This window comes from Rattus norvegicus, chromosome 12, assembly GCF_036323735.1.
Source record: "Rattus norvegicus strain BN/NHsdMcwi chromosome 12, GRCr8, whole genome shotgun sequence".
In the NCBI taxonomy this organism is placed as follows: Eukaryota; Metazoa; Chordata; class Mammalia; order Rodentia; family Muridae; genus Rattus; species Rattus norvegicus.
This window is the reverse complement of record NC_086030.1, coordinates 19,975,026-20,000,106: the sequence shown is the minus strand read 5'-3', so window position 1 is coordinate 20,000,106 and position 25,081 is coordinate 19,975,026. Positions and strand designations below refer to the sequence as shown.

The following is a 25,081-nucleotide window of genomic DNA, read 5'->3' as shown; positions in this document are numbered from 1 at the left end:
TGCCTGGGTCCTCTAGAGGTAATGAACCCAGAGCCAAGCAGGCCATACCACTGAAGGCAGCTGCCAGTGTGGGTAGCCTGCAGGGTAGTCTGTCAGATAATGGCCTAAGCTCTGCCTCCCAGGCCTCTGCTCAACACCTTGGAAGTCTTACACCAAGTACAGGAACCCAGACCACACTGGTCAGGGACAACACAGGACACCAGACAGCACACAGGCACTCGATGCTTCATTTCAACTGCCCTCAGTGCGCCTTGCTGGCAGAACAGCCTCTCCACCGTATCTCCTGTGACCCCAAAGACAGGGTGAGCACTCAAGAGGACCTTCAGCACTAGTCGATGGCTGGAAAGAGCTGCTCTCCATCCCTGTCCAGCTTCAAGGGGCTCAGGGACGAGACTACCCCAGGGAAGGTTTGTTGGTGTGGCGTGGAATCCTGGTCACCCAGCAGTTCACATCACAGCCTCCATGTGTAAAATCTTCAGGGCCTCTGATATCTGGGCGCTGGTGTCAATCTGGCCGTACATGCCCACGAGGAAGGCTCGGTGCAGCAGCACGGCCGCATGCTCTATGGAAGAGTTGAGGTCAGACCACTGTGGGCCAGCAGTGTCTCCCAGGGCAGCAGGCAGGCGCTGGGTGGGTGGCTCACCTTGGCAGAGCAGGGTGTACTCTGGCAGGTTCCTGAGGGCCGTCTGTACCACCTCGAAATCTCGGCTGCCCAGGCAGTACATGAAGGTGGGCAGAAAGTCAGCAGCAATGCTGTAAAAGAGACATGTTCACAGGGTACTTGCCTTACGGCCCAGGAGGCCAGGCCCCAGTCTCCCATGGCCTGGCTCAGCTAGTTTGGGATGACAGTGGCCCTAGGTTGGGGCTTTACCTACCTGGGGTTGTTCTGGATGGAGCGCAGTGCTAGGCTGAAGGCCAGGTTGCGGCAGGACTCCTCCGCTGAGCTCATCAGCCGCTGCAAGTTGGTCTGCTCAGGTGAGAGGAGAGTGTCACCGTGGGGACTGTCCCCACGGTGACACTCTCCTTAGTGGTAACTGCAGGGCCTGTTCCCAAGATGCCACCAGGGTGGTGGCATCAGTTCAGGGCAGTACCTGGCTTGCACAGCAGCAGGGTAAGAACAAGACCCCAACCTGGGCTCTTTCCAGCCTCACTCACCGAGAAGAAGCCCAGGACCTCAGGTCTCCGCCGTGACATCTCATCTATGTCACTCAGGGTCTCGAGCACATCTAAGGGCAAAAAGTCAGGCTGTAGGGTCTGAGGAAACCTCTGTCCTACCCCAAGCAACCCTGAGACAGGAAGGGACAATCCTCGGGCAATTCAGTCCCCCAGAGTCTCCCTCCCCAAAATGCACCAGGAACTGCGTGCTCAGTGGTTATCCTGACACTGTGCCCCCCCATTTGGCCTCGTACTGGTCTCAGGGAGGCCTGTAAAAAGGAAACTTGAAACAAACCTCTTTACTCAACCCCTGGTTCTGCTCTGAAGACTGACAGACCTGCCAGCCGCCCTGTCAGGTCTCAGAACCTCAATTGTGAGCAAAGAGCTCAGTGGGTTCAGGGTGGTCTAGCAACAAGTGGCTCACTCACCCTCAACAGCCTGGCCCCGGGACAGCCTCTTCATGTGGGGAGCCACATCAGCTACAGTCAGTGGGGTGGAGAGGGAGACACTGACCAGGGGTAGGGAGCCAGCTGAACGCTCATCTGTGAAAAGTTAGTCAGAGTCAGGTGATGGCTGAACACTGAGGGCCAAGCCAGACCCGCAGTCTCCACGGAAAGACTACGCCATTCCCAGAAGCACACTGGCCACTACCCAGGATGCCACATGGTGCTTGGACATGTGGTAGTCACGGAGTTGGAGGCGTGTCATGTGGAGGGTAGCACTGAGGATGCTGGGCTGCCCTGAGAGACTCAGCACATGTTTTCCTTACACTAACTACAGCCAGCTTAGGAGCGCACTCCCTTGCCTCTGCCCTCATGGACCACTCCACACAGAGACTCATGTCTGTACAGTGTGTCCTCTGTGAAGGACCTTGTATCTGCCTTCAGGCGGCCCGAGGTCACAGTCAATCTGGCCAACAGAGGCAGCCAAGGCTAGCTGCAGTCACTGAGCTTCTATCAGCATGGTTCACTGAGTCACTGCCGATCTACCGGTGACTATGTCAGCATGGCTATCATCCGGCTGTGGAGGGAGCAGGAGCCATCATCAGGCAAGTGAGGTAGGGTAAGTCCTAAGGACCAGCCTGCCCAGGCAGCACGCAGGTACCCAGAAGGGTAATGTCTGAAGCAGAACCAAACATTTCCACAAGGTGGTTCTGTTCTGTCAGCTTGGTCACGGCACCGCCCACGCCCAAGCAAGAGACGGATGAGGTCTCGGCTCAGCCACACACACCAGGACCCTCCCTGCTCACCACCCGAGAGCTCACCTGCCCGCTTACCTTCACCTTCCTCATCCAGACCTTGGTCAGCTCTCCCATCCCGGCTGGGCAGACTGAGCCCTGCTAGTAAAGACTTCAGCATCACCAGGTCACTGTTGTCAAAGGACAGGTCACTGTGGAGAGAGCATGAGCTCACTTTAGAGGAGGGCAGGCGGGGAAGAGTGCCAGGTAAGGAGAAGCAGGGCAGGAAGGCGGGCCTGGGCTTAGGTAAGGACAAAGTAAAGAGGTAGGGAGGAGGGGTGAGTGAGAAAGAGGGCTGAGGGAGGAGGAAGGCTAAGTAAGGAGGAGGAGGGGTGAGTGGAAGAGGGGTGAAGAGAGAGGAGTGAGAGGAGGAGGGGTAGAGAGGAGGAGGGGTGAGAGGTGAGTAAGACGAGGGGTGAGGGAGGAGGGAGGGTGAGTGAAGGGAGCACGTGGGGATGAGGCTGGGGTTGCAATTCAGACCACTGTCTGGACTGTCCCTTCTGGCTCCAGGGGCCACTGGGCAGCCCAGGAAGGTATGGGAACTCACTGGAGGGGCTCTGCGTGCTTCTGCAGGAAGGCCACGGCTGCTGGTGCGCTGCAGGCCACATATTTGTGGATGAACTGAACAAATTTGCTGATGAAGGGGGCCAGTTGGCGGGAAGACTTTCGGTAGTTCTGTAGAGAAGGCAGAGCCACCAGAGGCTTCCTCAGACCCTCTACACAACACATGACCCCATGACAGTCATGGGCCCAGAGCTAGCCTGATTGGGTCCTGCTGCTTTTAGTTTTTATTGAATGAATGTTTTGCCTGCATGTGTGTCTGTATGTCTTTGCATGACAGTGAGTGTCTGGTGCCCTGGAACTGGAGTTTCTTTTTTTTTTTTTTTTTTTGGTTCTTTTTTTCGGAGCTGGGGACCGAACCCAGGGCCTTGCGCTTCCTAGGTAAGCGCTCTACCACTGAGCTAAATCCCCAGCCCCGGAACTGGAGTTTCTAATGCTTGCAAGCCACCACGTGGATGTCAGGAACCAAACCAGGGTCCTCTGCAAGGGCAACTAACACTCTCTAATCTCTAAGCCCTCCTTCCAGCCCCTGGGTGCCTCCCTCCCTCCCCCCTTCCCCCTCCCTCTTCTTTCTAGATGGTCAGACACCCATATATTGCCTCACAATATTATAGCCAAGGCTAGTCCAGAACTTGCAATTCTCTTGCCTCAGCCACCCAAGTGCTGTGACTGCAGGTGTGCTACTCTGACACCTGGCTGGCCTGCCTTCTGTTTTCATAGTATCACAGCCAAAATGTATAGACTGGGGCATCTGACACCAACAAATAGCACGCAACGGGGCTTGGCACCAAGGGTCCTGAATGTCGGACTCCCCAGGCAGGGGATGCTGGAACTTAGGAACCTCAGGGAAGAGCTGGTCTCCAGACAGTGGTGACAGAAGCCACTGGAGGGTGGCCTGGCATTGGCCCTAGCTCTGGGCTCTCCTGTAGGAGCAGAAGGAAGTCAAGCAAGGACAACAGGGGGCATGGGAGGATATTTGGCTGAGGAATGCGGGACACAGTTTGCCTGGCACCTACCAGGAGCAGGCGGATAAAGGACCGCAGGCAGTCCCAGAGTGCCCCCTGGTGTTCGCTCTGGAAGACTCGTGGCTGCAGCAGCTCCAAGATGCCCAGCACATGTAGGTAGAAGGCTAGGTGGTTCTGCTGCCGGAACTCCTGGAAGTTCAGATGTGTGCGGCCATGCAGGAGGGCTGCAATCATGGGCAGGTGCCTGGGGGCCAACAGAAGGATACCCTGGTCACACCTTCCCACTAGTCACCCCGACCCCATAGGGTATCCACTGCTGTGACAGCAGGCACCTTAGCAGCAGGATGGGGTGGGCCACAGCCAGCTTCCGACAGGCCATGTTGGCATCAGCCACTCTGCTCTCAGAAGACCTGGAGTCACTGGTGTCTGCCAGGAGCGTGATGAAGCGGTGGATGAGCCCGTCCAGCTAGGGGGAGAGGAGACTACTTGCCTATACATTGAACTGTCCCATCCCCCTCACAGCCTAGGACACCATTGCAGCTCAACATGGACACTCTAGACATCACAGCCAAGGCAGGAGTTCATGTGGCCCCTCACGCAAAGTTCCAGAGGGCACAAGCTGACCTGCCCTGCCCTGCTAAGGCAGTGGAGCTGGCCAGAATGGGTAGGAGGCAGGAGGTCTCAGGGATACTCGGGGGTGTCCTGATAGAGGTCATGGCCCCAGACTGTCCATATGTTAAACAATATATGTGCCAACTCCTGACTGCCCACAACCCGAGCCCAGAAAAGGGAAGGGGCATCCCCATGCCTCAGGCTGCATCCAGGGGAAGAGCCTATCACAGCAAGGCTGAGCTCCAGCAAGGTGAGGTGAGGTGATGCTGATGGTGCAGCCCCCTACCCCCCTGCTCTGTGGGCCACAGGGCTATGGCAGGCTGTGCCCCTCACCTTGCAGATGCTGCTACTGGTGGCACCTTCGCTTTGCAGCAGGACCTCAGGCACTGGCACCCGGACCTCTGGCCGCTGTAAGTACAGTTGCAACAGCAGGTCTCGGCAGCGCTGGCCTAGCACGCTGGAAAGGAGAGGGCAGAGGGACTAGGTCACTGGGATGGTGTGGCCAGTGAGGGACATGTGCTGAAGGAGTCACTCCCAGGTGACACAGTGGGGACTCAGGTACCTGTCCCCCCATTGTTGGATGCAGCTGGTCAGGTGCTCAGTCACTTTTCCAATGCTCTCATCGTTGCTACGGCAGCAGCTAAGCAGCAGGGGCAGCCGGGTCTGGATGAGGGTGCGTGCAGCACTGTCCCCATCCTGGCTCCTGGTCTCTGCCTCGGACAGGATAAGCTCCACCAGGCTGAGCAGCTCTGGGCCCTGGACATGGAGCACCAGCTCCTCCCGTCGCTTCTGCAATCAGGAGGCTGTAGGTCAGCCCCAGGATGTGCAGTCACCACCCACAGGGTTAGGCTAACCTCTGGAGACCTGCCTGTGGAGTGCGCTGGTCCCGGCCCTGCCAGATCCGGGGAACATGGATGCAGGCCCAGAGGAAGTCCAGGGAGGCTGAGGGGTCGAGCCTGGGAAGAAGCAAGCATATCTCCAAACACTAGAGCCAGGGTAAAGTTCCTGAGGAAAGGGACCTCTGTAGAGGGCTACCACTGTCCCTCTGAGGAGTCACTAGTCCCTGGTGAAGCATAACAGCACCCACACACTCCCAGGTCCTATGTTTGTAAGTTGGGTACCTGATGGTTCCCATGAGGAAACTCAAGCACAGCTTGTGCCCACACTATGGGCCTGTTACAGCCAAGGGACCACCGGGACAGATGGGCAGCTTCCCCAGCTCCTCTGCCTCCTGTACCACGTCATGAACATAAGCCAAATTCTCCACAGATAAAAATGTGCCAAGAAGGGTTGGGGATTTAGCTCAGTGGTAGAGCGCTTGCCTAGCAAGCGCAAGGCCCTGGGTTCAGTCCCCAGCTCCAAAAAAAGAAAAAAAAAAATGTGCCAAGAAGAAGGGAGGGGCTGGACTATTTACCCATAAGTGAGAGGCTGGGCACCAAAAGCAAGATACTGGCCCTGCTGATGAGGGCACGCACTGAGCACAACAGGAAGCCCCTTAGGAGATGCTGCCCTGAACCAAGGTGTAGGGGACACAATTCATGGATCACACAGAGCTGGGGTCAGGGCTGGCCTCACCTCTGCTCACGGCTCTTGCTTAGCAGGACACGGGTGCAGCGGTGCAGCGTGGACCAGCTGGCCTGGTGTGTGAGGAGGGCCAGGAGGTAGGGGCGGAAGGACAGCACCTGGGCACTTATGTGGCCTTTGCCCTGGAGAAGAAAGAGGCCGGGATGATCTCAACTGGGCCCAGGGACCACCAGTTCTGATAAGTCAGGTCAGCTGACACGCTCTGGTGGGACCACCCAGGACACAGCAGCAAAGGGCCTGGCCTGGCCCATCTCCTCATCTCCTCCATGTAGGGCAGGGCCCCGGGTTTAAATGACAATGCACAGGGCTGGAGAGATGGTTCAGCCGTTAAAGGCTAGGCTCACAACCAAATATATAAATGACAATGCACAGCCAATACCCTTCCACCTTTCTCCACTTCTCCACAGTCCTGGGCCTACCTGGGTTCTTCAGACTTTAGGATCTGTGGAATTTCCCTACCCTCATCCCATTCCAGCCCCAGCCCCAGATGTGGCTCTAGTGTTGATCCAAAGAAACATACACCCCCTGGGCCCCCCACCGCTCTGGAGGCTACGAGACACAGAAGTCTGGAGTGGCAGCACTGCGGGAGGGCACTGGGCCATGTCCCTGTCACCTTTCTCCGTGAGAAGAGCAGCTTCCACTGAAGGTCAGGGCAACTACAGACAACCTCAGGGTCCAGTGTCTCCAGCCAGTCCACGAGCAGCCCAGATGCTGGTCCCAGGCGCATGGCCTCTGTGCTGTGGGACAGAAGCGTCAGAGCAGACGCCAGGCTGCAGAGCCACCATGCTCCCACCCCAGGCTACACTGCCGATTACCTGGCACCCTCCGCATCCTGCGTGCTCGGGCCCAGAGGCTCATCTCTTTCCTGCAGCAGCAAGGAGCTCACCACCACAATGGGCCCCGAGGCTGGGCTGGGGCAGGTCTCTGCGGTGGCTGAGAAGAGCGCCGTCAGCAGCTCTTCAAAGTGCGGTGAGCGCACCTCGATGAGGCCCCGGAGGACTGTGGGACAGGAGGCTGTCTGAGTGGAGCAGGCCAACAACCTGGAGTTCCCCAAGGTAGACAGTCCTCCCACCATCCTCAAGACGTGGGGCCAAGGGGAGAGGGGTCGGTACCTTTGCTGATGAGCTCAGGCTCCACAGTACACTTCTCCCCAGACCTCAGGGTGGCGATGACGGCCCGTGCGGTGGAGTTGGCCACCTCCAGATCACGGTGGAAGCTTAAGGCCTCAGCCAGGTGCAGGAGCCCGCTGCGCACTGCAGGCAGTGGTACATACCGTGTGACCAATGCCATAGCTCTGGTTTGCTCACACACTCACGGCCTGCCTCTCTGCCCAAGCTAGCTGTTCTTCAAGAGGCCCGCACAGCTCTCTGAAGGCTTGGCTCCACCACAATGACACCAACCAGTCCCTGCCTGCCTGCCACTCTCAGCGAGCTCACCGTCACTGATCCTGCGTCTTGCTGAATAGCGGGTAGCAAATAACTTGAGTTGGGCCTGCAAGGGCCCATCCTCCACAGCAGGGCTGTCTAGCCACTGTAGAATCTGCATGAGCACTTTAAGGAAGAGTGAGGAGAAGCCAGTGTCCTGCGGGACAGCACGCTGCGGGGACAGACAGCCATATGTGAGCACGTTGGCACAGGACTCCAACAGCCCTGCCTAGCGGGGGAGGGAGGAGGTAGTATGCAACCTAGGCCCAGAGGCCCAGAGACAGGGCCAGGACCCAATATCATCCCACTTGCCACTCAAAAGCATGCCTCTTGAGTGCCAGGATGACCTTGAAAGGTTTAAACACCAGCCCTTGGGGACGTGCCTTCATCAGTAACCCATACAGCGGAGAAGAAACCCAGGTGTGCACACACATACACACCATACACACACATGCACTCGTGTATGCAGAGAGGGGTGACAGAGACCTCCTTCGTTCACCCTCTACGATGGGGACCTGTCCCTGCCATTGCCCCTGTCCCTGCTCCAAGGTAGCTGCTTTTTGTGTTAAAGACAGGAAACCTGCCAAGGGAAGCCTCAGGCATGCTGGGAACAACACCGGGCCCAAGGGTGGACTGGGGAGATACCCAAGGCTTCCTACCACAGGCAGAGTCATGTACTCTGGGCCCCAGTCTCCCACTGCCCTTGCCTCCCACCAGCCCACGTGCCAGAGCACCTGGTACTGGCAGAGCTGGCGCATCAGAGGGCAGGACAGGAAGTGGCTGTGGTGCATAGCCAGAGCAAGGGTACCCCCGTGCGGGGAGCTCAGCAGGGTGGCCATGGCCTGCAGAAGGCGAACTGTGATGCCGGGCACCTCGGGGTTGCCCTGGCGGACACGAGCCAACTCTTGGCCCAGGGCTTGCTGCAGTGCCAGGGCAAGGGGGCGCGGACTGGAGCTCTGCCACCGTGGATCCGGGCTCAGTGGGAAGATCTGGAAAGCAGAAGGTGTGAGAATGCGGAGGCCTCGTACCCGAGGTTCTCATGTGCATCCTGCCTCCCACCCATCTGACTGGGTCCCCAGTGCATCACTAAGGGACCTGGCATCCTTACTGGAAGAGTGGCAAGGGAGTCTCATACCCTAAGAGCTGCATGTGGAAGACAGAGGTACCTAGCACCCTAGCACAGGAACTAGCAGGAAACCCAGAACCCGACTTCATATTGTGAGCATGAGGAGTGAGCACAAGGTAAGTACGTAGTACACACGTCACGAGACACAGGGAGGGCAGACAAGTGCTGCTGTGGGCCCTCACACGACTGCCCTTGTACCTGTAGGAAGATGCCAGCTAAGTCGTCCTCAGGGCCGAGCACTGGAACCTGCGTCCCTGCCCGAGTCCTGCCCTGGCCTGGTGGGGGCTCAGGGCTGCTTTCTGGCTTAGGAGCCTCTGTGCTGTCTGTAGACAAATAGGAAACAAGTGGCCCTGTCCTGCCACAGACTGTGACCAGAAGGCAGAGCTGGACCTTGGGCCCACATAAGAACCCACAAACACGACTGACACAAGCCAGGGAATACAATGAAGGCCAAAAGCAGTCCAGCTCAGACGGTGACATGGAGTAGGGGAAAGAGGGGTTGTACCTCGTCGGGGTGGCAGGGAGGCCGTGAGTAGCGAGTGGAAGGTCTGGCCTCCAGAAGCACCTCTCTCGTGCTGGACCTCCACCAGGTGAGCCATGTAATCTGCAAAACAGCGGCCAGGGGACCACTGGGGGTGGATGAAGCCAGCCTGCCTTTCCACCAAACACAGGACTGGGGGGCTGGCACACCATGCCCAGCAAGCTCTTCTATGACCGCAGGAGCTAGTCAGGCAGTGGTGGCACACATCTCTTGTCACAGCACTTAGGAGGCAGAGGCAGGCAAGATTTCTGAGGTAGAGGCCAGCCTGTCAGAGCTAGTTCTAGGATAGCCAAGGCAGCACAGAGAAAAACTGTCTCTTAAAGACAAAAAAGCAAAGACCGCAGGATTCCCAGCAGAGGACCTAGGGTTCCCTCCAACCTCAAGTCAGTCGTAATGGGGACAGCAGTCTCAGAGCTCCACAGTCTGCCACAGGGGTAGGTGCACACCTGACAGGACAACCGTACAGTCTGCCCTAAAGGGCTTGGTGGGCCACAGTGTGCTGAGGCCTCATGGCCCCAGGACTTACTCTTGTCCATGATGTTCTGCTCCAGGGTCTGGGGATCCTGGGCTACCGCCTGGTCCAGGTACTGCAGCAGCTTGCTCATGCTGGACACGGGGATACCAAAGGACTGCACGAAGAGCAGCAGCTGCTGGGGCTCCAGGTCCTGCAGGGCTGTGGGCAAGGTGTACCAGCAAGGGTAGCTCTCAGATGCACCGGCGCAGGGCCTGGCTCTGACAGTCTCCACCACACACAGTCCCCATGGCTTCTGAAGCCATGACACTGTCAATGGCCCTCTGGCTCACTGGAGTCCAGACTCCTTGGTATGTCTGTCCTTCACCAGGCTTCCCAAGTCCACCCAGTCACTCACTAAAGTCTCCTTTCCTGTCTGGGGCCAGACACATGTCCGGCCCCTGATGGGACCTGCCTCTGCTCAGTGCAGCTTGTCTATACACATGCCCTCCAGACGACTAATCGAAGGCCCTGAAATTATCTCGTGCCTCTAAAAACCAGGTCTTTTATAGCCATTTCTGCTCCAGGCCTGGTCTCTGAGCCCTCAGAGTTTTTGGTATGTCTGACAGTTGGTTCAGGCTCAGAGGCAGCAAGTGTGAGGTCGGGCCCCTCCCCCAGTCTCACTGGGCCCCTCCCCCGTCTCACTAGGCCCTTCCCCCAGTCTCACTGTACCAGCATCCACCAGCCTGGGGACTTCAGAGCGGATCATGCGCAGCTTCAGCCAGTCGGGCAGCAGCAGCGCCTCCTCAGAAGTGTCCACCAGGAAGGCTGTGGGCAGCGGCTTCTTCTCTGGAAACCAGATGTCCAGCAACTCACTGAACTCACTGTCGCCAGCTTTAGGGAAGACATAGGGAGCAGCTGTGTTATCCGAGGAGCCACGAACCCAAGAAGGATCCCAGACAACCAAGGGCTGTACTTCTTTTTTTTTTTCTTTTCTTTTCTTTTTTTCGGAGCTGGGGACCGAACCCAGGGCCTTGCGTTTGCTAGGCAAGCGCTCTACCACTGAGCTAAATCCCCAACCCAAGGGCTGTACTTCTAGAGGGGCGGGGGGAGGGTTGCTGAGGCTTTTAGGGGAACAGAGAAGGCTCAAGTGATGGGGTAGATGAGGACTGAGAAGGTAGTGGGCACGCAACTTTATGTCACCCTATCTGCTGTGTGGTGCCCACAGCGGCCTGGGTTTAGGGGTGGAGAGCGGCTTCTTGCCCAAGGTCACCCAGAGTTATCTATGAGCCAGAGAACCGCAGCGCAAGCCGTCTGTCCTCAAGTGCCTCAGTCTTTGGTTCCAGAGAGCCCAGGGGACCCGACAAGATGAGACAACATGAAGTCAGCTTTCCCTGCTGTCCTTCCTCAGGACAGTGACATGGACATACACCACAGACGAGCACTTCCTCAGCCTGGTAGTGAAGCCCACCCCCATGCCTCAGAATTCCCAGCCAGGGCATCTGGACCCTTTCCATTCTCTTGGCATAAAGGGAACCTATATGGAAGCTGCTGTGGTTACCAGGACAAGAGGGAAGGCCACTGACCAGAGGGGTTTCAGGCCCTGGACCTGGCCACTGAGTCCCCAGGCCAACCTACAGGGCCATGGGGATAGTGGGTGTTCAAATGTGCACAGGATACTCAACACCCTAAGCAGGGAAGGCATAGTCACATGGTACGTCCCAGCTACACCAGAGGGTTCATCCCAGGCCATCCTGACTAGAAGCTGAGTTCAGAAAAGCTCAGGACAGATTGCTTACAACGAGGCGGGCCCAGTGTCAGCAGGATGACCATGGCATGGACGACAAGGATATGCATGGTGGCTGTCTCCCCACTGGTCCAGCGCAAGAACACTTGGTCCTGAGACTCCGACTATGAGAGACGGCAGAGGGACAGGCACCAGGTGGCTCAGATGGTAGGACAGATAATGGCGTGACAATGTACCCACCCTGTGTCCTGCTTCAGTCCACCTCAGAGCCTCCCCTGAAGACCATCCCCTGCCCCCATCACCCAGCTCTGAAGGCCCCATCCCGCTGGCTGAGTTGCTGACCCTCTTGGCCCTCACCCAGCTGTAGACCTCCTCGCCCTCCTTGCTCTTGCGCATGCGCCGCACATAGCGGGAAAACACGGATAGCAGGGCACTGAGTACAGCATCGGAGGCAGTGCTACAGGAAGGCTTTGAGAAGAGGTGCGCCATGATGGTGGAGCGTTCCACGACCAGTCGGGCCACATCCTGAGTAGGGACAAGAGCTGTCAGAGGCTCCAAAGATTCTGGCCATGAGTAGCCCCACCTCCTCGACTTCTTCCTTGGCCTCCAGCCCAATAGCCAGCCACAACACAGGTGACAAAGCCATCTGCCCCTGCCAGAATTCCCTCACCAGGGCCAGGTCACTGTGTGGGCCCTGCTCCTCCACCGGTGTGTGCTGGGACAGGTAGATCAGATAGGCGCTGATGGTCTGGGGGTCAGTTTCCATGTGGATGGCCTGGGGAGGGTGGACAAGTCTAAGATGGATCCTGGGGTAGTGTACAACTACTCCTTCCTCCCAGGACTGGCCTACCCATTCCATACCTGCTGGAGAGCCAAGGCAGTGGTGGTCCTCACGCTGTCAAACAGGGGCAGCCTGGGCAGGTCCCGCAGCAGCCACTGATAGCCCTGTAGCGCGTCTGCCTCCCCGACATCCTCCTCCATGGGGGGTTCTTTCTCCTCCTTGTCACGAAGACCACCCTCTGACAGCACAAGTGACAGGCCCTGCAGGTACATACAACCACTCTCACAGTATGTCCCACCCAGGGAAGGAGACACAGACAAGAGGCAAAGGGCTCCGGTTCTTGTAGACTAGACTAGCAGCACCTGTCCCTTCTGTCCACACAAATTAGGAAAGAAGTCTGAGAGAGCCAAGTGGTTAGTTATTCAATACATACACAGAAAGCCAGGCTGTGGCTCAGTGGGAGAGCCCCTGCCTAGAATCCCCCAGTGAGGGGCTGGAGTGTGGCTCAGTGGTAGAGCCCCTGCCTAGAATCCCCCAGTGAGGGGCTGGGGGCGTGGCTCAGTGGGAGAGCCCCTGCCTAGAATCCCCCAGTGAGGGGCTGGGGTGTGGCTCAGTGGTAAGAGCACTTGACTAGCATGTGTGAGGCTCTGTTAGTCCCCAAGAGCAAGCCCTCACCACACACACACACACACACACACACACACACACACACCCTCCCTCCCTCAGCCACAGCAAGTCCTTCACACACACACACACACACACACACACACACACACACACACACACACACACACACACACACACACACACACACCCTCCCTCCCTCAGCCACAGCAAGTCCTTCACACACCTGGCCACACTCACCTTCATGGCCAACACGCGGGAGGCCACCTGTGAGGAGCCCAGACGCCGGAGGAAGTAGTCAAGCACCTCACATGTGGTCTGCTCATCCGCCTTAGGGCCTAGCAGCAGATCCTGTAGGCGGCCCAGCAGCTGCCGCTGTTTCTGTTGCCTCTGTGGACCAAGAAGAACTGTCAGAGCACTGCCGGAGTAGACTTGGTGGGGTGGATGGATGGCTGGGATCCCATACCTGTCGCTTCTTGGCCTTCTGCTCCCGGCTTTCGCCCTCGTCATCCTCCTCCCCTGAGGCAGTGGCGTCAGCTGCATCGTGCAGCAGGAATTCGCACAGGCACTGCACAGGCAGCACATCCAGAGAGCCTTCACTGGACTGCACCAGATCTGCTAGCCATGGCATGGACTGGGAGGAGGCCTGTGTGGGCAGCAGAGAAACTGAGTGTACCAATAGAGGCCCAGCCCTGGGCCCCGAATCCTCTGCCCTGCAGAGGCTCTAAGGTGCCCTCTGCAGGGCAAGTGTCAACCTGTGGCAGTCAGCACACATCCGAACCCATAGTATGTCTATGCACCATCAGCGTGCAAAGGCACAGTGCTCCAATGCACTCTGCCTTTGGGGAAACCTCTGGAACCTTCGTGGCCTGTGCTTCCTCCACCACTCGCAGGGCAGGACTCACCTGGCGCTGGATGATGTGCAGGAGAAAGTCTGGGTTACGGCTGCGACATAACAGGTGCCCAAGGCGCAGGGATTGGTTGAGGGCCTTCACCTGGTCCAGGATGTGAGGTGGTGGTCTCCGGGGAGGGCCTCTGTGTGACACGGGACACGAGAGTCAGAAGGTCACACATATAACACTGAGTGCAAATACTGGAAAGCCACACTGTCCCGGCCCTGCTACCAAGGGGCAAACAGCTCAACTAACCCAGTACCCTAAGGCCTAATTCCGAGATCCACACCATGCAGGGGCAGAGCAGACAACCCGAGGCCAGTTCCTCGTGTCCCTTCCACCCACACCTGGGACAGGGAGGATGGCATACTGGGGGTCCAGGCTGGTTAGCTGGGACAGGAGGAGGCTGCTGCTCTCGGTGATGGTCTGCTTAGTGGAGGCGGCGGCCAAGTGACCCTCAAAGGCCAGGATCTCCTGCTTCTCTCGCTGAGAGATTTGCAGCTCACGGTTGATCATCTCCGTCCTTGTCTCCTCATCCGTCAGCGTGCACGGTGGGTAGGAGTAGTTACTGGAGATCAAACATGCAGGCCTAGTACCCATCCCTGCACATGGGTACCCAGCAGGCGATGTTCAGTTCAGGCACACACAGCTACGGTTGCAGGAGCACAGCCTGCACACTGGGCCAAGCAAGAACACTATCCAGTTAAGCTCCAGTGGCTTCAGGCTCCAGGAACCCACTTCACACAGCATGACAACTACCTTCAGTGTGGAAACTACCTATTTATCACATTTCCAGTATCCCGGATACCTCCTCTGCCACACTATGTGACACCATATTGTATTTTACAGGACCCCTGTTCCTCATGAAAGCCTCACGGAAACATGGCAGTATTCTGTGAAGCACAAACACTTCCCCCTTTGACATGCTCAAAAATTTGTCTCCGCAAGGAGTCCCTGCCACTAGATCCCATGCCTCACATCCCCCGGGCATAAACCATACACCCAATATCCTACACCACAGCCATTGCCCAATGCCACAGCCATACACACAACCAGTCCACAATGCCACAGCACATAGCTGGTCCTCATTATTATTGCCACACACAAGCCTGATCCCTCCAACGTCTTTAGGCTGTGACCTAAGCCCACTGCTCTCTGTGGTGCCGCCTGGCTGAGCTGGGCCTGTTACACAGTGTCCCCACCCTGGCTCACACAGGCTTCAGTACAGAAAGACTAGGCTTCATTAGCCACACTGACCACTGTGAAGGTCACTATGGCTGTGGATTTACTGCATTCCCCATGGGCCAGGCCCACACCCATTCTACCCTCTCCCCAGTCTTCAGTGTGCGAGCTACCCAACATGTGTGCTACCCAACATGTGTCACCCTACCCATGGGTTCCCATGGTGACAGCTAGAAGCACACTGCCCAGCCCGAGGGAAGGCACTGAGACCCATGAACAAGGGATCTGACTTCAGAAACTGCACACCAGGAGGCAGACACCAGGGAGGTGGCATAAATAGTGCTCCTCTGTGCAGCCCTGCCCTGGGCTGAAGGATGCTCATCCACTTACTTGGTCATCACCATCTCCATGAGCATCTTCAGGGTGGGATACTCCTCCCATGCAGCCAGACCTAGAGAACAACCGGAAGCACTCTCGCCTGCCTCCCTCCCTCCCTCCCTCCCTCCCACCCACCGGCCCCGACCCTGCACCCCAGCTGGTGCTCCCACAGGCTCTGGCCCAACATCTATCTCCATGGCCATGACAGCTCACCAATGTTCTCTGGGTTGAAGGCGGCCACGACCAGCAGTAGGGGCCAGGCCTTCCAGTAGAGGGTAGAGATGGCAAGGTTTGGGGGCTGATACCTGGAAGGCAGAGGCGGCCACAGTGTGAGCTCTGTGCTCTGAGCTCGGGCCAGGCCGGTTCTATTCCCTAGAACCCAAGTATAAGAGCCAGATGGAGCTTGTGATCCTAGCGCTAGGAGGTGGGGACAGACAGCCCTGGGCCCCGCTAGCCAGCCAAACTGATGAGCTCCAATCGAAAAAGTAAGGGGCCCTGGCTCAAAACGCAGGCGAGCAAGAGGGCTCTGCTGGTGCCATCAAGACTGAGGGCCTCTTTGTTTAGAGCTCGAAGGGGCTCGAGACCCCATATGAACAACAATGCCAAGCAACCAGAGCTTCCAGGGACTAAGCCACTACCCAAAGACTATACATGGACTGACCCTGGACTCTGACCTCATAGGTAGCAATGAATATCCTAGTAAGAGCACCAGTGGAAGGGGAAGCCTTGGGTCCTGCTAAGACTGAACCCCCAGTGAACATGATTGTTGGGGGGAGGGTGGTAATGTGGGGAGGATGGGGAGGGGAACACCCATAAAGGAGGGGAGGGGGAGGGATTAGGGGGATGTTTGCCCGGAAACCGGGAAAGGGAATAACACTCGAAGTGTAAATAAGAAATACTCAAGTTAATAAAAAAAAAAAAAGTGTTGATCAAACCTTCAAAAAAAAAACAAAAAAAAAAAAACAAAAAACTGAGGGCCTGAGTCTGAGCCCCAGGACGAAAATGGTGGAAGGACAGGATTTCTACAAAGTGTCCTCTGACTTGCACATACAGGCCATGGCACATCTACTTGTGTACACACACACACACACACACATACCACACAAAAAAAATTTTTAAGTAAAAAAAAGATGCTCGGAGTACAGTGGCAGTGTTTGCCTCATACACACAAAACACTGGGTTCGACTGCTAGTACTGAGCAAAAAATAAATAAATAAATAAATAAATAAATAAATAAATAAATAAATAAATAAATAAATAAAAATTAAAAAGCCATGCATAGAGGTGCACGCCTTTAATCCCAGCAGTCAGGAAGCTGAGGCAGGTGAATTTTGGTTTTGAGCTACACAGTAGTGAGACACCATCCAAAAGAAAAGATAAGCAAAAAGAAAATCTCCCAAAGTCTGAGGACACCCTCCCCCCGGAAAAAAAAGCCACTGGAGAAGGTATCTCTCCCACACAGGAATAGCCGGAAGCAGTTGTGGGCCCTGAGAGCCAGCTCCCCCTCAGGCTGGCTGGGGAACAGGCCCGTCTGCTGGGAGTCGGGCTGCGGCCTTACCCCGGGGGCAGCTGGATGTTCTCAGGATGGTGGTAGGTGCACAGGTTCAGTACCGCGTCTATCAGCTGGATCCGCTCCACCTTCAGAACTTCCACATCTGAAACCCAAAGATGCCCGGGTTCCCGGGTCTGGCCCAGCCCCCTCCCTGGGCAGCAGGAAGGAAATGGGAAGAGAGGCTGAGACTGCTCCAGATGCTGTGTCAGTCTGACTGTTACCACAGCATGACAGGCTAAACCGGGGACAGGCGACACACGGGCCCTGCAGGTGGCTGGGCCCCCCGGCAGCAGCGAGGGTGAGGGACAGCTGGGATGGCGGCACCTCTTGCTCCTGTGAGGGGCAAAGGGTCAGGGGTGTTACCATCAGCCTGCACGGCCGCAGCTCGCTTCACAAGGTGGTCAGCCAGTTCCATGGCATCTGCGGGGCCAAGCGGCAGCTCTCGAGACAGTCCAATGACCAGGATCCGCATCAGGGTGTCCTCCAGGATGGGAACCTCTGAACAGAGGCGCAGGAAGAAACTGCAGGGGACATTGGGAGGAGGGGTGGTGAGGAACCTCCAGGATCTCCTGTGGCCAGCGGCCAGATCCAATCTGCCTTTCTACGGGTATAATCTTCCTTACTCTGGTGGCCCACACAGGAAAATTGCACGCTAGATCCCAGCATTTAATGGACAGGGAGAGCGGGAAGCCACTGCCAAAGGCTGCACACGACCCCCCTCCCCCCCCCGCAACCATAGAAACATGGCAGCCAGGGTAGGCAGAGTGCTTGGGGTACGGACAACAGGACGGCAATGTCTATCAGCTAGACCGATAGCAGGAGTGGAGAGGACGGCAATGTCTATCAGCTAGACCGATAGCAGGACTGGAGAGGGGGTGTCCCAGAACATGCAGGTGACCCAGTGGGCTGGAGGGTTAGCCAAGGAAGGGCAGAGTGGGAGTGGAGAGGAGTTGCCTGGGGGTGTGTCCAGGGAATAGGGAAGGGCAGGAATGTGAGGCAGGTACCACTGCACGTGAAGAACCGCCGAAGGTTCACAGGGAGGGTCTACCTGCCCAGCATTGGCTAAGCCTGTGCCCACAGGCTGCCCTGCCCACCCCAGTCCTCACTTGCGGTCACTCTCAGGAGGCCAGTTGTCCCACTTGTAGTAGGTCTCGGGCTGCTCGGTGAAGAGCACCTTGTGGAGGCTGCAGGGACAGAATAGGTGTCAGTCAGCTGTGTGAGGAAGTCTCCATCCCGACGGCACCCCGCAGGGACAGCTCAGGCAAAAGCTAGTGATGGAAAATTGCTTGGGGCTTCCTGACTCCTGAGCCACCTGGCCACAGTGGCCACTAGGGACCAAGAGAGGGGTCATCGGGGCCTCTGTGAGGAACGGAGGCCCTCATGTAGCTCTCACGCTCAGGACCCTTCTGTCTTCGAGGGCTTCAGTGGCAGGGCTCTAAGGCTGTGTGGCCAGTGGCCCCACTGGAGGTAACAGGCTCCCATCTGAGATGTACTCACATAGGTGACACTGTGAGGCTAAGAGAGATGGCCTGCCTCTTACCAATGCACATAATCCTTGGGGGCAAGTTTGCTGATGGAGGGGACGACAGTGTGAAGCCACCACACAGCGTCACGCTGGATAGCCGCAATCTGGTTCTGGAATGTGCGTAGCACCTCGAGGTCTAGGGAGGTGAAGAGGCTCCTGTTATCCTGTGGCCACGGACTCAAGCAGGCCAGACCACTATGGAGACCACCCCTGCCCCGTTACCGGTTTCCCACCCAACTTTAGGCCTCAAAAATTAACAGGATGCCTAAGTGAACAGGCTCCAAATTACAAGGCCCGGTTTTACACCCTTGGCTGGAGTTCCCCCCAGCCTAGCAGGGTCTTACTTCTCTTCTCTCCTTTGTCCCAGGCGACTCCAGCCTCCTTCACCTGGGCTGTAATGCCCAGCATCATGGACACAGCCAACACGTCCGTGATGTGAACCACAAACCGCTCCTACGGGCATACAGAGCGGCAGAGCCCGAGTGACCGAGGGCCCTTCCCAAGGGTCCCCTGTGACACAGGGACGCATGGAGACATGGATGCACAAACTACTTAAGAGTTTGTCTCCACATCTGGAGACCACCATGCTGGGAGAAGAGCTGACAGAAGCAGGCCTCTGGGTCCAGGGTGAGCCAGTTTCTGATCAGGCTACTGGGAGGGGACTCAACCAACAGAGGAAACCCTCTCCCCAATGGTAGACTGCCACGATGGTGGACTGCCATCCTGTCCCAGCGCCCCTGCTTCATTCTTCTCAGCAAAACTCCCTCCCACCTCTTGCTTGGCACCCCGAGTCAATCAGACCCTTTCCTGGGGGACTCTGTCCATCCCCCCAGTTACTCCTCGGCCCTGACAGCTGCAATGTCTACATCCACGCTGCGACCATCAGCTCCCCAGCTTGGTCAGCCTGGCTCCATCCTTACGAGGGACGGAGCGGCACTAAGTGGCTTCACACTTGGATGTGTCTGCACACAAGCCTGGCGTGTGGCCGTCCCCTATAACAAGGTTAACGCTCGGTGTCAGGAGACCGCAACGTGGAGGTAGGTGGTGAGCAGGGGTCCTAAGGCACCTTAAATTCCATCTCTAGGTACTGTGGCTCCTTGCGCTCCTGCATGAGCCCCAGACAGAAAGCCTGGAAGTTGATCTCGTGCTTGGTCTGCTTGATGATCTCACGCAGCAGGGCCCTGGAGGCACGGAGGTAGTCATCCTTGTTGGTCAGCAGATCCTGGAACACCATGGCTAGGAACTGAGGAAAAGAGAAGCCACAGGGAGCTAGGGTTAGTGACCATCCAAATGCATGCATTTACCACACCCTGCCCCTCTAACAATTTGCCAGGACCTCACTTGGGAGCTGCAGAGAGCCTCCCCCAGGAGAACAATCCAAACAACTAAGCAGCAGGTAGGATTGTGCAAGACAAGGTCCCACAGCACATGTCGGGCTACCTGTCCAGAGAGGAGGGGGGCCCGTCTCCCCTTCATGGATGTTGTATTTCACTCTCCTGACAGTTGGCAGGAGGGCAGCCAGTCCTCTTCTGACCAGAGTAAAGGTTAACTGGTAGGCACAAGGATGTGGATGCTGCCAGATATCGCAGCCCACTTCACCCCATCCACCTGGGCTCAGACAAGACTGAGCACCAAAGCTACCTCCTGGGCCGGCAACGACCCAACCGAGTCTCTTAAAACACTAAGCTAAAAGGCAATCATTGGACATGGCCAGAAGCTAGTGCAGAGAGTCTAACAAAACAGCCAGAGATCCCTGGCTAAAGACAAGAGTTTCTTGTTATGGAGAGATGGTACACCGGGTATCCACAAGCTAGGACTCCAGGCCAGCGCTGGGGAGCTGTGGAGATGCCTGTTTGGTTTAGAAAGATCCGAACTAAGGAGGCTATACCATGCTGGAGCTGGGGAAGCTGGGAGGCTCACTGCCCAGCACTATCTGCTCCACAGTGTTAGCTCACAAGGACGGTTTAGAAACCAGAAGTCAATGGGTCTTCCTGCCGGTTGAACTCAGAGCCAGGAGTTTCTCCCTCTGAAGCTCCGCAAGCCTCAAGCCTCACCCAGACACAAGCCCAGGGGCTGTCCCATCCTGATCCCCACCTTGGGCGCCAGCTCGGAGCTGTGCTGCAGCACGGTGTACAGAATCTGCATGTTGTTGGGGTTCCGAGCATTGGAGAGCTCGTTGAAGATCACGAACTTGATGGTGGTACCCAGGTTGTCCTTGTGTGCGTTGAGCAGCTCCCTGGACACGAGAGCCGAGAGGGTGAGGGGGGGCCAGGCCAGGCTGCCCCTGCTGCCCGCTGGCCTGGCTCACCTGCTGCCCCCCTGGCTGACCGTACCTGATACAGAGCATATAGTGGTTGAGGAGCACCTTGGGTTTGAGGCGGATCTTGATCAGGTGCGAGATGACATCCATGTCTTCCGAGCCATGCGAGTTGCAGTTCATGCACACAGACATCAGCAGGTCCTGCGCTGGCCTGGTCAACTGCAGGGAGGTCAGGGCGACCATTAGGCACGCAACCACAACCACACATACTCCCCCCTCTCCCCAAGGAGACCCTCTCATGAACTGTTTCACCCCCACAGCATACCTTGGGGTTCTGCAGCCACATCTCCAGCCGCTGCACGGCCAACAACCGCACCTCCTTGTAGCCGCAGGTGGCTGTGAGCAGCCGCAGGAGGTTCCTGGACACGTTGTCGATGGGCTGGCGCCGGTTCAGCTGGTCACGGAGCATATCCAGGACATACTCTTCCACGCTCTCTGTGAGTTCATCGTACCTAGGCCAGAGGGGGGAAAAGGAGGCCAGGAAGGATGCCAGCTCCAGTGCCCTCCCTTTGGCCTTCTGAGACTGGGGCTGTGCAGCTCACCTACCTTGGCATGAGCTGCCCCTCTTGCTCAGGGCTCAGCTTCTCCTCGGCGATCAGCAGCTCCGTTTGGCTGTCCTCCTCTTCTGTGAGTGACGGGTGGGGGCTGCTACCTGCGGGAACCATGGGAATTAATGAGTGCCTTCTGCCAGGGATGTGGAGGGTAGGGTGGTGACCTCGGGCCCAACCTCACAGACACCTTGGCACCTCTTACCTGCACCAAGTTCGCCACCACTGCGTGCCCCCTCCCCCTGCAGCAGGACGCTCTTTGGTGGCATCTTAGTGTTGAAGGCGGTCTGGATATTATCCACGAAGGTGCGGCAGTGAGGGCTGTCCACCCAGATCCGCTCACCCAGCGAGTCTTCGATGTATACCTACAATGAGTCATGTTTGGACCCTGCCTGAGGCTGGATGGGTATCCAGCGCGGGCATGCAGGAGGCCTTCGTCAATGCCCATGGAGGAAGGATAGCACACTGGGAGCCTCCCTTGGTGTCCCTCTCCTGTCCTGGTCTCCGGCACCCTCTGTTCCTCAGCGCTCTGCTCCCTGGGACCCTAGGGAGGTGACTCACCTTCACGAAGATCTCAGGCCAGTTCTCGTCCTCCTCGTATGCGGCCATGAGAAGGTTGCAGGCCAGCACAGACACTAGGCTGTTCCCTTTGGCCTTGAAGTTAACGGAGGCGTCCCTCCGCAAGAGGCTGCACAGGGCCTGAAAGGAGGGTAAAGTTACGGTTGTCCTGAGATGCCCCCCGCCGCACAGAGACGGGTCTAGGGAGGGCCTGGTCTCACCTCGATGACACCCTCTGTGGCAAAGATGTTGGGTTTGATCTTGGCCAGGTACATGAGGCTCAGGTAGAGCGTGCTGTCAGGCTTGGCCCTCGTCACCTTCAGCTGCTTTACAGCCCCGCACAGCACTCCCTCGATCCTGTCGTCATTGCCCTCCAGCTCGGCAGCTTCGATCTCGTCCAGCAGTACTGTGGGCAGAACTGACCACGCGGGAGCTTCACGTTAGCCATGGATGAGCACAGAGGCCACGCCCAGGGTGGATGATGACAGAGGCCATGCCCAGGGTGGACGACAGGCAATACAGATGGTCTCACCAGCACATGCATGCTCTGTACTCCCAGAAACCATACGCCTGAGTCTGTACCTTTTTCCTCAACCCATGGCTTCACAAATGCTAGGCAGGGGCTCTACCACTGAGCCACATCCCAGCCCCTCACTGGGGGATTCTAGGCAGGGGCTCTACCACTGAGCCACGCCCCCAGCCCTCACTGGGGGATTCTAGGCAGAGGCTCTACCACTGAGCCATGCCCCAGCCCCTCACTGGGGGATTCTAGGCAGGGGCTCTACCACTGAGCCACTCCCCCCAGTCCCTCACTGGGGGATTCTAGGCAGGGGCTCTACCACTGAGCCACACCCCAGCCCCTCACTGGGGATTCTAGGCAGGGGCTCTACCACTGAGCTATACCCATAGCCTTCAATTTACTTTTTTACTGCAAGATAGAGTCCTGTTAAGAAGTGGTTGAGGGTGTTGGGGATTTAGCTCAGTGATACAGTGCTTGCCTAGGAAGCGCAAGGCCCTGGGTTCAGTCCCCAGCTCCAAAAAAAAGAACCAAAAAAAAAAAAAAAAAAAAAAAAAAAAAAAGAAGTGGTTGAGGCTGGCCTTGAACTTTTGATCTACCTGCCTCAGTCTTCCAAGCTGTTGAGGTGATGCGCCTTGACCACCATACCCTCTGAGTCTTTCAATGACATCTCAGTATCAAGGGATAATGTAGCTTTATGAGACACAGCTTCAAATAATGGCTGCGGGATGGGATGCTTGCCCCTTTTGGCTTTCACAGAGAATTCCCCTAGAAAAGGCTCCAAGCAGACACACAGACAATGGTGTCTGCTACTGGAATGCCAGATCAGAAACATGTTTATGCTAAGGCATCATGGAGTTGTTATGAGTCACAGAGAGGCTCTGGGCTGTATAGTTCAGTGGTTAGAACACTTGTCTCATGCGCACGGGGACCTGGGCTTAACCCTGACACTATCAAAGGCATCATGAGATAAATGACAAGAAGCAAGGGAAGGTCAGACTGCACAACTGCAAGTGCTGGTCGGAACCTTCTGAGGGCTCTTTGGGGACCTATTTTCCACCTGGAAAATGGCACCAAAATGCTCCTTGTCCTGGGGGCAAAACAGTGAGCAAAGGATCCCCTTCCACTGCTAGAACCACTTGGGAACCACCACAGTTGGCACACCTCCCTCAGCAGCGTTCAGAACAGTGCTGTCACAACCAGGGCAGGCCGGAGACATGTCAGGTAGGTGATGGAGTGATGAGCCGGGAGTGGTTGTGGGGATGGGAAGTGCATCTGTTCACAACATCAGGCGGCGAGCCCACAGGGAGCCAAGATCTCATCACACCCGTTCCTGCAGAAGACCCCGCTGGAAGTGGTTCCGACAGGCCTGGGTGATGGACAGGCTATCTCTCTGGGGAAGTCAGCAGTCTGGGCTTACCTTCAATGGGCACCACAGATGGCTCCTTAATTGATGGAGAAATAGCTCGCTTTTCTGCAACTGCGGCCTCAGCCAGACGACCCAGGGCACTCAATGGGGGAGTGGAGGACAGTTTGGGGCGCTTAGTGAGGCCAGTCAGCCCCGAGGCCCCAGACAGAGAAGCTGACGCATCTCTCTTGCGCTCTGAGGGTAGTCCAGAAGGGGCTGGCTTCAGCAGGGTGGACGCTGTCTTTGATTCATTGGCTTGACCCTTGGACCCCAGAGCAATAAAGTCTCCTGGGGGAGGGTGCCCTGCAGAGGAAAAAAAAAAACCCACACCTGTGATACCCATGTTCAGAGCGGATAAACAAGACCCCAAGGGGACAAAAGTAAAGTCAGAGGTTACTCAACATCACCCTGGCAGAGCAAGCGATGGCTGACACCGATCCAGTGCTGCCTAAAACCCAAGCCATTCATAACTCTTAAGTACTGTCTACCTAATTCTTACCGAGTTTCTTCAAAAGTATGACCCTCACTTTACAAATAAAGTCACAGAAGTTAGGTAATGGGTCAGTGTCACACAGTGAGCAAGAAGAACCTTCAGGATCCCAATCTAGACTATACGATCTCAGGAGTTGTGATTCTGGTCCAGTTTCCCTGTCCTTCCCAGATGCTCAGCAGGGCAAGGAGCCCTCAGAGCAGCTATGAATGCATGAACCCTGGGTTGGATGACCATGTCCTGCAGGAATACTATGCTCTTCAGTACTCCCAAGTTAACTATGTCCCGTAGGTGCCCCTTCAGTGGCCGTGCCCTGCCTGCAAGGAGCCCTTTCATTGACTGTCTCGCGGGCGCCGCGCGCAGGGACCCACCTGAGGGCTTGGCGGCCGCGCTGGGCCTCCGTACGGTGGTGGGCTTGGCTCGATTCATCCTGCCCGCGGCCCGGGCGCCCCTCGACGAAGCGCCGTCACCTGGGAGGAGGCGGCGGGAGTCACTCGCTCGCTCAGTCATTCATCCCTCGCGCCGGGGCCACTGGGCCGAGTGCCCAGGGCCGCCTACCGGGGTCACAGAACAGGGCCAAGTGCAGCCCACACACGGCCGACTGCGGAGACGAATGCCACCGCAGGGAGCAGAATTCACAGAATTCACCTGGGTGCAAGGGCCCCTCACCTACAGTGCATCACCCAGCAAACCCGCAGCACGGGCGCTCCGGAAGCGCAAACTGATTTGCGCTCCTTCCCTGTGCTGACTTCCCACTAACCGGAAGTAAAACAAACCCGAAGGTGAGGAAGAGACAAGAGAGGCAGGCAAAGTGTATGTAGTGTTTGCACCGCCCTCTGGTGGCCGGAGGCTGGATGGACCGTACCTGTGCCAGTCAGAAAGTTCTGCTTGTCGGGCATAAA

The 25,081-nt window shown here is 56.9% G+C and overlaps 1 protein-coding gene across 5 annotated transcripts; it reads right to left on the bottom strand.

Annotated features, from left to right (window-relative positions):
* Positions 1 to 213: 213 nt before the first annotated feature.
* On the bottom strand, positions 214 to 24,941 carry Ints1 (integrator complex subunit 1). Of its 5 annotated transcripts, none has more exons than XM_039089968.2 (47): positions 24,551 to 24,940; positions 23,702 to 23,992; positions 21,986 to 22,182; positions 21,768 to 21,905; positions 21,412 to 21,571; positions 21,205 to 21,310; positions 20,924 to 21,110; positions 20,672 to 20,817; positions 20,433 to 20,574; positions 19,405 to 19,581; positions 18,683 to 18,791; positions 18,354 to 18,474; positions 17,920 to 17,997; positions 17,177 to 17,334; positions 16,820 to 16,916; positions 15,475 to 15,566; positions 15,274 to 15,334; positions 14,072 to 14,269; positions 13,714 to 13,843; positions 13,275 to 13,454; positions 13,049 to 13,198; positions 12,265 to 12,444; positions 12,074 to 12,178; positions 11,761 to 11,928; positions 11,456 to 11,567; positions 10,389 to 10,550; positions 9,732 to 9,878; positions 9,170 to 9,268; positions 8,863 to 8,987; positions 8,273 to 8,527; positions 7,551 to 7,710; positions 7,227 to 7,367; positions 6,930 to 7,113; positions 6,728 to 6,851; positions 6,106 to 6,236; positions 5,399 to 5,486; positions 5,093 to 5,319; positions 4,864 to 4,987; positions 4,251 to 4,384; positions 3,970 to 4,162; positions 2,940 to 3,067; positions 2,420 to 2,544; positions 1,584 to 1,697; positions 1,156 to 1,226; positions 876 to 967; positions 644 to 753; positions 214 to 562 (listed from the first exon to the last, which is right to left on the bottom strand). In XM_039089968.2, the coding sequence occupies exons 1-47, from the start codon at positions 24,687 to 24,689 to the stop codon at positions 447 to 449; spliced, it is 6,672 nt and encodes a 2,223-aa protein (XP_038945896.1). In that variant the 5' UTR covers positions 24,690 to 24,940; the 3' UTR covers positions 214 to 446. The 5 variants fall into 5 exon arrangements, 4 of the variants coding, with proteins under 4 accessions (XP_038945896.1, XP_063127802.1, XP_063127803.1 ...); XM_063271732.1 differs by having other exon boundaries at positions 20,924 to 21,117; positions 21,206 to 21,310; XM_063271733.1 differs by having other exon boundaries at positions 2,432 to 2,544; positions 20,924 to 21,117; positions 21,206 to 21,310.
* Between the last annotated feature and the right edge of the window lie 140 nt (positions 24,942 to 25,081).